The sequence below is a fragment of the Hyperolius riggenbachi genome, chromosome 11 (assembly GCF_040937935.1).
Source record: "Hyperolius riggenbachi isolate aHypRig1 chromosome 11, aHypRig1.pri, whole genome shotgun sequence".
NCBI lineage: Eukaryota > Metazoa > Chordata > Amphibia > Anura > Hyperoliidae > Hyperolius > Hyperolius riggenbachi.
This window is the reverse complement of record NC_090656.1, coordinates 243,928,116-243,940,122: the sequence shown is the minus strand read 5'-3', so window position 1 is coordinate 243,940,122 and position 12,007 is coordinate 243,928,116. Positions and strand designations below refer to the sequence as shown.

Below are 12,007 nucleotides of genomic sequence, written 5' to 3'. Positions count from 1 at the left end.
CTCTCAGTTTTAAAAGAGCCGATGCCTCAGTCGCCCCACACAGCTCTGCTTTGCTGTGTAATAAAGGGCGCTGAGGCATGCTGGGAGATGTAGTCCTGTAGTTGCAGCTTGTAGGAGTGTATAAAGGGCGAGCAGAGCAGTAGCAGGAGGGATTGCCCCAGTCAGCGAAGCAGTCTGGAGTTGTCATGGAGACGGGGGCGGGGATTTTACTCCGATTCTGAGTGGTGTCCAGTGATATTTAATGAAGAGCCGATTAAGAGCCGTAAGAGCCGGCTCTTTAATGGGAGCCGATTCAGAAGAGCCGTTTCTCTGAGAAGAGCCGGAATTCCCATCACTAGCTCTCAATGTTGGTTCTCAGTTTTCCTGTGCAGAAAACACACAGACAGACAAGTGCTCTCCCAGCAGAATCCTTACACAAGAATCCTGACCCCGGCTGCTGTAACTTGCATGGTGAGTTTTGCAATAGTTGGGAGGGGGGTGTGAGGAGCTGACATGCTCAGATCATGTTTCTCATGACTTCCTGCTTCCAGGCTGTGTGCTGGGCGCCACTACCCACAAACACTATCAGTCCTATGCAGAGAGCAAGGAATTAGAGGTTTGTTACAGTTATTATACATTTGTAACTTTTATGCCAGAATTCTTTACATCACAGCATTATATTCTTTGTAGGGTCAGCAGTGGCAGAACATATAAGCCAGGCTGAAGCAAGATATCGCTTGGTAAAGTGAAAGTAATTTGCAGAGGCCATTTCATTCACTCCATTTTCACTTTTCAGGAGTCTCCGGCTGGCCCTTGAGTGCTGAAACCACAGATCGGCGGACGCCCAACACCCAGAAATGGAAGAATTCAGAGTGGCGCTGCTAAAAATATCAGAAAGGCTCAGCGAGCAGGACTTCAAGGACATGAAGTTTCTGTGTCAGGAAAAAATAGTCAAAAAGAAGCTAGAAGCCATTACAAGACCGACCGAGCTATTCACAAGACTTATAGAGCAGGAAAATATTACTAAAGACAAACCAGACTTCCTAATCTTCCTTTTACAGCATATAGGCAGGAACGATCTCATCGGAGAGGTGGACAAATCCCAGACGCCGCTGTCTAGGGAACAGGCCGGTGTCCAGACGCCGCTCTCTAGGGAACAGGCCGGTGTCCAGGCGTCTGCTGAAGAAGGCTCCGGTAAGTGTAGAAATAAACATATTTTAAAGTAAAACTTAAAGGATACCACAGACAAATAAAATAGAAAAATGTTTTATACATACCTGGGGCTTTCTCCAGCCCCATCCGCACGGAACGCTCCCACGCCACCGTCCTGCCCGCAGCTCCGGTACCGGGTCCCGTAACGTCCTCCAGTCGAGTCCAGTCGACACAAGAGAGGTGCCGCCGGAGAGATACGAAGAGAGCGCAATTCCTCTTCATGGGAGCGATCCGTGCGCACAGGGCTGGAGGAAGCCCCAGGTATGTAGAGAACTTTTATTTTTTTGTCTCTGCTTTAAAGTGTACTAGAGATATTAAAAATGAAAGATTTGATACTTACCCGGGGCTTCTTGCAGCCCCGTAAGCATTGACCTCTCGCGCATGCGCAGAAGACCCTGACTGACGCGACCTAGCCAGTTAACGGAGCTGATAGTAGCAGGTCGGAGGCACACAGGAGGGCGGCGGAGGTCTCAGCGGTGCTTATGGGGCTGGAGGAAGCATAAGGTACATATCAAATCTTTCGTTTTCTTTCTGGTTTCCTGTTAACGGGTTAATGACCGCTCCACGCCAATGTTGTGAGGTCCTGGGGCGGGGTTTTGCAGAAGATCGCACGCGCTTCTCCACTTCAATGACTGAGCTCTGCTCTGTCATCAGTATCCCAGCGCCGTATAATTACACGGTACAGCGCTGCGATCTACGGCAGCACTGTACTGGGGACAGCCGTGTGACACGGCTGTCCCCTTCGCAGGCACAGAAGCGATCGGCTGTCATAGGCTGATGCCTATGACAGCCGATCGCTGTGATTGGCAGACGGAGGAAGGGATGTAAAAACAGTTTCATAAAAAGGAAGGGGGGGGGGGGGGAATTTATTTAAGAAAAAAAAACGCACAAACACATCAGAGCCCACCAACAGAAAGCTCTATTGGCGGGCAGAAAAGGGGGGGAATCACTTGTGTGCTAGGTTCTATGGCACTGCAGTGAGGCCTTAAAGGGGAACTTCAGCCTAAACAAACATACTGTCATTAAGTTACATTAGTTATGTTAATTAAAACAGGTAATCTCTTTTACCCACCCTGTTTTAAAAGAACAGGCAAATGTTTGTGATTTCATGAGGGCAGCCATTTTTTTGGTTGAAGGGAGGTGACAGGAAGCATGAGACACAGTTCCAACTGTCCTGTGTCCTGATCACCCCTCCCAGCAGCGCGCGCTAGGCTTCAAATCTCAAATTCAAAATAAAAAAACAAAAACAAATTTGCACCAAAACAGCAGGAGAACAACATCAGAAATCCCATAATGCTTTGCACAGCATCAGGAAAAAATGCCCGGGCAGTTTTCTTCTGTGCAGCTAAATATGAGGTTTGGGTAAGAAAAAGAAAGTTCTGATGCTGACGCTGTGAAACTGTTAAAGAAACCCCAAGCCTTTTCAGTGCTGATGAGTAGCTTTTTAGTCTGGAGGTTCACTTTAAAGAGACTCTGAAGCGAGAATTAATCTCGCTTCAGAGCTCATAGTTAGCAGGGGCATGCGTGCCCCTGCTAAAACGCCGCTATCCCGCCGCTAAACGAGGGTTCCTTTACCCCCAAACCCACCCCCGCAAACCTTGGTCGTAGAGTTGGTCGTAAATCTTGACTTCCTGGAGGCAGGGCTAACGGCTGCAGCCCTGCCTCTCAGCGCGTCTATCAGACACGCATCGCCGCCTCTCCCCTGCCCCTCTCAGTGAAGGAAGACTGAGAGGGGCGGGGGAGAGGTGGAGATACGCGCTGACAGACGCGCGTGGGGCAGGGCTGCGGCGGTTAGCCCTGCCCCAACCAGGAAGCGCTCCCCTGCTGTACGGAGAGGATTTGGGGGTGAAGGGATCCCCGTTAAGCCGCGGGATAGCAGCGTTTTAGCAGGGGCACACATGCCCCTGCTAACTCTGAGGTCTGAAGCGAGATTTATTCTCGCTTCAGACTCTCTTTAAAGCTGCAGTGGCCCAATTTGTAAAAATAGCCAGGTCACTAAAGGGGTGTAAAATGATCCAATTTTACGGCAATTCGATAAATATGATCTGATCTCCCGGAAAAAATTGAAATCTTTTTTTTCATTCGACTGAAAAATGTAATCGCATTTCCCGTTTTTTTCTGATTTTTATCGATACAGAATGCTGGAGATTTTTCTTCAATTTTTCCTAAGATTGTATGGTGTTTGTTAGATTGTCAATATATTAATATACACACCCTAGCAATGTTCTCAGAGTTTCCATTCATTTTTTATCATAATTGGGGAAAAACTGAACGTGTGTGGTAAATTGGTCATATTTTTGAAATGTTACAATCAGTCAGAAAAATTGACTGCAATTCTTAATTTGAACAGATATTTAAAAAATGATATGGTGTGTGGCCACCTTAAGGCTGCTTTCACAGTGGGACGTTACAGGCGCACGTTACAGCAGCCAGTAACGCAGCCCACCGCACAGCAATGAAAAATCAATGGGCTGTTCACAGTGCCCACGTTGTGTTACATTGTAATGCAGCACATCCGTTGAGAGTGCTGCATGCTGTGCGTTATGCGCGGCTAAGCCACGTTAGACTGTGCGCACATGCTCAGCAGTGTTGGGGAGGAGCGGAGAGCGGCCAGGCACATGGCTAATTAATATTCACTGCACGGTGTGATGTGCAGTGTTTACTTCCTGGTGCGGCCGCTCTGTGCGGCGATTGGCCGGGCGGGACCACGTGATGCCGCATGCGTCCAAGAGTACGCATCACGGACGCCAGAGTGAGCTGCACAACGCGGCTCAGTCTGACTTCCACATCAGAGAACACCAGGAGTTGGGCTAGGGGCATGTTATGTCCCCTAAACGCAACGTCCTGGTGTGTAAGTAGCCTAAAGGGAACCAGAGATGAAATAAAGAAAAGCTTTTATACATACCTGGGGCTTCCTCCAGGCCCATACGCACAGATCGCTCCCACGCCACCGTCCTCCGCTGCTCGCAACTACGAGACCCGGGTCCCGTTACTGTCGTCATCGGAGCCAGTCTAGCGTAGAAGTGCGCCCTCTACGTGTCTCTCCAGTGGCTGCTGCAGAGATACGCAAAGAGCGCACTTCTCCTGCGCAAAACTGGCTCCGACTGACGGCAGAGCGGGGACCCGGTACCGAAGCTGCAGACAGCGGAGGACGGCGGCATGGGAGTGATCTGTGCGTATGAGGCTGGAGGAAGCCCCAGGTATGTATAAAAGCTTTTCTTTATTTCATCTCTGGTTCTCTTTAAAGGAATAATGTAGCGGGGTTGGGGGAAAATGAGTTGAACTTACCCGGGGCTTCTAATGGACCCCCACAGACATCCTGTGCCCACGCAGCCACTCACCGATGCTCTGGCCCCGCCTCCGGTTCACTTCTGGAATTTCAGACTTTAAAGTCTGAAAACCAATGCGCCTGCATTGCCGTGTCCTCATTCACCAGGAGCGTACTGCGCAGGTCCAGTATGGTCTGTGCCTGCGCAGTACGCTCCTGGTGACATCAGTGGGAGCGAGGACACAGCAACGCAGGCGCAGTGGATTTCAGACTTTAAAGTCTGAAATTCCAGAAGTGAACTGGAGGCGGGGCCAGAGCATCGGTGAGCGGCTGCGCAAGCGCAGGATGTCTGCGGGGGACCATTAGAAGCCCCGGGTAAGTTCAACTCATTTTCCCCCGACCCCCCTACAGTATCCCTTTAAGCCTATGGTCCTCAAGTGGTTAAGGACGTCCGAGGTGAGAAATTAAATCTAGTTTTACTTACCTGGGGCTTCTTCCAGCCCCTAGAAGTAATTTTCGTCCCTGGCCGCAGCTCTGGTTTTCTCCCGGGTCCCGCTGGCAGCCTCTAAGGACCGCCCACACCCGACCGGTCGGCATCTTCTGCGCATGCGCGGGTGAACACACACATAATCAGCAGCGTACTACTGTGCAGGTGCAGTACGCTCCCGGTGACGTGGGAGCACGTTCTCACACAGGGCAGGCGCATGCCCACACATGAGCTGAGGACGCCAGCCCATCGAAGTCCTTTAATAAGACTCTGAAGTCTACTAAAATTGCATTTTTTATTTAAGTTGTCATCAGCATTATAACACAAGCTAAAACGCTGCATCCATGCGGCAGATCGCTGCATTTAAACCCCCCAAATACGGGGGCAAAAATCCACGACTTTCAAAGTCGTGTATTTTGCTGCCCGGGGAGGCAGAGCTTAGCGCTGTAGCTCTGCCTCCAATCGCGTCAATCTCCCATGGATCTCCGCCTCTCCCCCGCCCCTCTCAGTGAAAGAAACCTGAGAGGGGCAGGGGGAGGCGGCGACCAGCCGGGATTGGCTACAGCGCTAAGCTCTGCCTCTACAAGGAAGCGCTCCCCATTGTTAGCCTTGGGGATTTGGGGGGTTTAAATGTAGCGATCTGCCGCGGGGATGCGGCATTTTAGCTTGTGTTATGCTGAAGACAACTGTTAAATAAAAAGTGCAATTTTAGGAGACCTCCGAGTCTCTTTTAGAGGGGAGAAAAAGTTGAGCTTTGCTTATCTGGGGCTTCCTCCGGCTCCAATAGTGTCTGAGGACCCTTGGTGTCCTCCCAGCCCCACCTGTGGTACCACTGTCGCCCCATGCACTGAGTCGGGGATATCCCCACTTTAGTCACAAAGCTCTGCTCCGTAAACAGCCTGCTAGTTTGCGATTGTGGCTAGCAGGCTGTTAGAAGGGAAAAAAAGGTGTTTTTTTCTTTATACAGCGCTGTGATCTGTGTGTAGCGCTGTAAGGGGACAGCTTAGTGACAAAGCTGTCCCCTTGAGTGGCCCACAATGTGATGCTTATGAGAGGTGATCACTGATTAGATCTCGGGGGGGGGGGGGGAGGTAATTAAGAGAAAAATAGGACAATGTAACTAAAAAATAATTTTAAATTAATAAAAAAACAAACAAACACTGCAGCAGCGATCAAAGCCCACCAACAGAAAGCTCTGGTGGTGGGCAGAAAAGGGGGGCAGACTCATTTGGCTGCTAAGTTGTATCGCCATGCAGCACACTGTTAAAGCTGCGCAGTGCCAAATTGTAAAAAAAATAGCCTGGTCACTAATGGGAGGGGGGCTGGGCAGGGTCAGGGGGTGTAAGCCTGTGGTCCTCAAGAGGTTAGTGACACTGAAGTGAAAAAAAAAGTATAATGAATTGTATGTGTAGTACGGGTAAGGAATGAACGTTAGTAGCAAAGAAATTTAGTCTCATTTTTATTTTCAGTTATATAGTGTTTTTTTATAGAGTTGCATAATATTGTCATATCTGCAGTTTTCTCTGACTAAGGTACCCATACACTGGGTCAAATTCCGGCCGATATATAGCAGATTCGATCGCTGTAATCGAATCTGCTGTGAAATCGTTAATGCAAATGCTGACAGATCGACTGATTGGCATCAGATATCGGTCAGCTCAGTCGATCGGTCCCAACGGAAAATTTTGTTTGATCGCCGGCAGGTCGGGAGCGCATCGCTAGCAGCATTCAGTTCGGCGACAACCGACGCATAGTGGCAGCAATAACATCACCTGTTTGGTCGGAGCAAGTCCCCGGGATACATGCTTCCAGTGGTCTCCCCAGAAATTTTTTCCAGCCGGGTGGCATGAAAAAGTAGCCGGGTGGGGCGAGATGAGAATGCAGGGCCGGTGCTTCTGTGAGCAGCTCTGCTTACAGCATAGGAGGAGGCGAGCCAATGACAGCCGGGTGGTCACCAAAACTAGCCGGGTGGAGCGCCCAGCTAAAAGGGCCTGGGGAGAACACTGACTTGTTCCAGCTGGCCTTCTTCTCGTCTCCTCTACACTTCCTGTCCCGTCCTGTGACAAGCTGAAGTTCAAACAGTAGAGCGCCCTGTACTGTATGAATTTCCGCTAGTCACAGGACACGGCAGGAAGGGAAGAGGGGAAGAAATGACAGCACGCACCCCTGGGACTGGCGCCGGCCGGACAGGTGATGTATTGCTGCTAACCAGGGGAGCCCGAATAGGGGGAGGCCAGGAGACGGCGAGGCAAGTGGCGGCTCCACAGGTTTTGAATCGATTTCATGCTGAAATCGATTCAAACCTGTGTGCAGTGTATGGGCAAAATTAGATCCCTCCTTGACCAGATTAGATCAGAGAGGGATCTACCTGTTGGTCGATCAATCTGGTGGCACCTCTATTAGTGTATGGCCACCTTTATAGTTTAAAATACAAGTGCAGAGCTAATGACCCTTTGAACTACTCTTCTAATTGAAGCTTATCTTCAGCTGTTTGTCATTGTTTCTTTGATGTATAGTGTGCTCCAGAAATCAGCAACCAATTTGGCTGTGGAGCTCAGAGAAGCTCTTTTGCATAGATTACACCTGAAGTTTCTTGACTTGTTTCTTTGCTATTAACAGGGCCGGGCCGAGGCATAGGCTGGAGAGGCTCCAGCCTCAGGGCGCAGTGTAGGAGGGGGCGCACAATTCATTCAGCTGTCATTCCTAATTGTGTATAAAGCAGAAAGAAATAAGAAAAGGGGATACATAGCAGTGACTGCAAGCCAGATAACTAGATATTAAGGTGTTGGGGAGGTTGTGGGCCCTGTGGCCCTCTTAGTCTAATAGCAATCAGTGTGTGACGGCTGGGGTGGGAGGGATGGAGGGGCGCACTTTGGTGTCTCAGCCTTGGGTGCTGGAGGACCTTGTCCCGACTCTGGCTATTAATGTTCAATTTATTATCTGTACTACACATTGTAAGGATCTGCACATGCAGATTCTTATCAAGACAAGGCAAGAGCAAGGAGGTCTGCACAGGTTGGATTTGAAGGTGAAAACATATTTATTTACAAAAGTGCAGCAATTCAAATATACATCCACCATTGACATGCAATCATACAATCCGAGAACATTAATCAAATACCAGAACTGAATAACTAACTATACAGATATATACAACAATATGCAATAACACAGATCACACAATATATACAATGGCATACACAGAAACAGATCTCACGATATATACAGGAGTGGATAAACCAAATCGGCAAACAGGAAACAAGTCAGACAGGCAGTAATCAAACCAGGCAATCAGAATATATCAGGATTACGGAGACAGTAGGCAAAGAGAACAGTCGGACTAGCAAGGGTCAATACCAGGAGTTCAGAGTACAAAGGGCAAGGATCAGAAACACAGGGGAAATGGCCATAGTCACAAACACTGCAAGAGTTCCAGAATGATCTAGCAATGTGCTGCTAGCAAGTCCACCCTTAAAGAGGAACTGTAACGACAAAACGGCCCCTGGGGGTACTCACCTCGGGTGGGGGAAGCCTCAGGATCCTAATGAGGCTTCCCACGCCGTCCTGCGTCCCTCGGGGGTCTCGCTGTAGCCCTCCGTACAGCCATGACGCAATATTTACCTTCCTGGCTCCTGCGCAGGCGCTCTGATGCCTCTCGGCGCCGAAGTAGGCGGAAATACCCGATCACCGTCGGGTCTGCTCTACTGCGCAGGCGCAAGTTTCCGGCGCCTGCGCAGTAGAGCGGACCCGACGGAGATCGGGTATTTCTGTCTATTTCCGTGCAGAAAGTCGCCACAGCGCCCCCGCTGGAGCCAGCAAAGGTAAATATTGAACTGACAGTCGGCACAGTCGCCGGCTGTTCGGAGGGCTGCGGCGAGACCCCCGTGGGACAGAGGACGGCGTGGGAAGCCTCATTAGGATCCGGAGGCTTCCCCCACCCGAGGTGAGTACCCCCCAGGGGATCTTTTTAATGTTACAGAGTCTCTTTAAGAAGCCCATATACCTACTGATTTTCCCGCCGATATACAGCCGTTTCGTTCACAGTGATCGAAACGGCTGTGAAATCGCCGCGCACACCGCTGACAGAACGATCGATTTCCATCCGAAATCGATCATTCCCGTCGATCCGTCCGTGCGGAAGATTTTTCTCGGTCGCCGGCAGGTTGGGAGTGGGTTGTTAGCAGCGTTCGAATGCCCAACGACCGACGCAATACAGCGGGTATACATTACCTGTTCCGGCCGGCGCGAGTCCCCTTATCTTCTTCTCCTCTTCGGGCTCCAGACCGTTCCTGCAGCTACACAAAACTATCTGTCCCGGCAGGAAGTTGAAACAGTAGAGCACCCTCTACTGTTTAAACTTCCCCCCGGACAGGAAGTTCAGTAGCCGGAGCGGAGCCAGAGCGGAGAAGAAGACAGCGGGGACTCTCGCCGGCCGGAGCAGGTAATGTATGCGGGGGGAGGGGGGGCGGCAGCAGCGGCAGCTCCACAGATTGTGATCGGTTTCAGGCTGAAATCGATTCGCAATCTGTTTGCAGTAAAGTTGGCCATACGACCCCTCTCTGATCAGATTCGATCAGAGAGGGATCTATCTGTTGGTCGAATCTGATGGCAAATAGACCAGTGTATGGCCACCTTTCAAGGAGTTATCAGCCAAAATCTAAATAATGAACTTTACTCACCTGGGGCTTGCTCTAGCCCCTCGCAGTCGACTGTCCCGCGCCGACCGCTCCGCTCTGCACCGCCATCCAGGTCTCTGCGCACGATGCGGAGGCCGATCCTGAGGTCGTCCTCACTGCGCCTGCGCGAACCGCCGCCGTTAATAAAGTTGTTGTATGCGGCTTACTGCGCAGGAGTGGTATGCAGTAGTTCTGCGCCTGCGCAGTAAGCTGCGTACAACATGGGCTTGGTTGACAGCGGAGGTCCGCGCAGGCGCACCGTGTGCGGAGACCGGCACGGCGGCGCAGAGCGAAGCGGTCGGCGTGGGACAGTCGGCTGCAAGGGGCTGAAGAAAGCCCCAGGTGAGTAAAGCTCATGCAGCACTCTCTAAATATTGCTACACGTTACACACAACGCAACATGTGCACTGTGAATGTCACACAGACTTTGTATTGCTGTGCGTTAGTCTGCGTTATTACTTTTTATAACATGCTACCTTAACGTCGCACTGTGAAAGAGCCCTAAGGGTGGACTTGCTAGCAGCACATTGCTAGATCATTCTAGAACTCTTGCAGTGTTTGTGACTCTGGCCATTTTTCCTGTGCACATTGATCAGGTGACTGGCCAGAATTTTCTCACAGTTCCATCTGCTGGCGAGCTGGGGAACTGCACAGCTCCCAGCAAGACGAGAGCCATCTGCTGGTAGACAGCGGAAGTTCACACCAAAGTTCCCCAGTTCTGCCACCAGCAGGATGATCTTCATAGAGCCTGACACACATACAATTAATTATCTCATACATTTATTTTCACTTCAGATTCCCTTTAAGGTGAGGTTAGGGGGCTTTCATACTCGCAGTAGATTTTCACTCAAGCATGTGGACGTATCTTCTTCAGATAACAACAGAGTATAATTGTTCTACTCCTAACCAACCTCCTTTCTCCTTATCCCACAGATCAGCTCCTGCAGGCCTTTGATATCGTATGCGATAACGTTGGGAGAGATTGGAGGCGGCTGTTGCGGTTTCTTGGCGTTACCGATATTACGATGGAGCAAGTTCAGTACGCCAACCCTTATAACTTGAGGGAGCAGATCAGGCAGTGTCTGAGGGAGTGGAGGAAAAAGAAGGGAGAAGACGCCAATATCTCAGCTTTGCTCAAAGGACTAGAGAAGTGTAGAATGAGGCTGGTGATAGAGAAAATTACAGATGAACTTAATCTAAGTGCCGGATCATCCTAGAAATGACTTCGGGAACAACTTTGGAATTCTCAACATATGAAATGTGGTCTTTGGTAATATTGGAATATTGTCACTACAACGCGACTGTCCTGAGAGAACGAAGTCCTGAAACTACTTCTGACTCTAATCCTTTCTGAGGTCTCTCAAAGAAAACCGAGCCGTGGTTAACCAATCAGAAAACAGTATATTCCTGGCGGGAAAACATCAGCAGGACAGTAATGAAAATACGTATGTTATGGGCAGTCATGACTGTGCTGCTCAATGTTTCTTCCAGCCTATGGGGGTAACTGTCCCCTCTCAGATCTGGATAAATGGTGGTCGCTCTATGGGAAAATGATGTATGTGGTAAATCACAGCCTCCGAACAGAGGCAGGTAGAGCGTACAGTACTGTTGGATGGATGCACCAGAGACAACCAGCTGAATGGGTTGTCTTTTTACGTCATGCTAATAAAATTATACATTGAGGTAGTGTCTTTCTAGAGCAGTAAGCCAAGACCTATCTACCTCATTAGCAGTTTCAGTAGTTATCTCGTTTGAGATACGTGCATTGCTTTTGACCTCAGCTGGCAGAACTTGTGCTGTAAATTCTTGGAATACTTTGATCTCTCTCTACTAGCAGAAAATATAGAAACTGAAAGCAGAAGTCCTCTGTTATTGTCTCACACTGCCCCCTAGGGACAAGTGCCCATAAATACACATTACAGCAGTACTAATTTGAAGCAAGGAAATGTAACAAACAAGAAATAAAAAATGTGTTAAAATAAATTAGCCTGGAGAAATGTCACACTTCTAAATAGACTGGCTGCTAAAGGGTTGACCTTTTCTTAATTTTTTTAATTGGTTTTACTTTTGGCTGCCTCCACCCCACAGTATTACAGTCACACTGAAATACATTCTATTGAGGAAGCCATTGTGTATATAAAATTGCCCAATTAAAAAAAAAAATTAAAAAATTGTACAATATTTTCCTCAAATGCAATCATTCCATTTATGATCGAATTGTTCAAAAACCCACGCAGTACGTAGAAAATCAACTTGAAACGATTCTATGGTCGATTTGAACAGAGGATTTTGTCAATTGGAGTGTTGGATTTTACAATGGTATCTGCAGAGAAAAAGTGCTCTAATCCACCCATTTATGGGAACAATCGATAATTACCTTCCAAT

The 12,007-nt window shown here is 49.1% G+C and overlaps 1 protein-coding gene across 2 annotated transcripts; it reads left to right on the top strand.

The window, feature by feature from the left end:
- The first annotated feature begins 287 nt into the window (after positions 1 to 287).
- Positions 288 to 11,605, top strand: FADD (Fas associated via death domain). 2 transcript variants are annotated; one of them, XM_068261426.1, is made up of 3 exons: positions 288 to 450; positions 776 to 1,173; positions 10,556 to 11,605. In XM_068261426.1, the coding sequence occupies exons 2-3, from the start codon at positions 837 to 839 to the stop codon at positions 10,837 to 10,839; spliced, it is 621 nt and encodes a 206-aa protein (XP_068117527.1). In that variant the 5' UTR covers positions 288 to 450; positions 776 to 836; the 3' UTR covers positions 10,840 to 11,605. The 2 variants fall into 2 exon arrangements, with proteins under 2 accessions (XP_068117527.1, XP_068117526.1); XM_068261425.1 differs by lacking the exon at positions 288 to 450 and adding an exon at positions 510 to 595.
- Positions 11,606 to 12,007: the final 402 nt, after the last annotated feature.

Bases quoted from the DNA above. Each gene is read 5' to 3' on its own strand.
- FADD (XM_068261426.1), top strand. From the start codon at position 837: ATGGAAGAATTCAGAGTGGCGCTGCTAAAAATATCAGAAAGGCTCAGC. The intron at 1,174-10,555 runs GTAAGTGTAGAA...CTTATCCCACAG, and splicing joins GTCTGCTGAAGAAGGCTCCG to ATCAGCTCCTGCAGGCCTTT.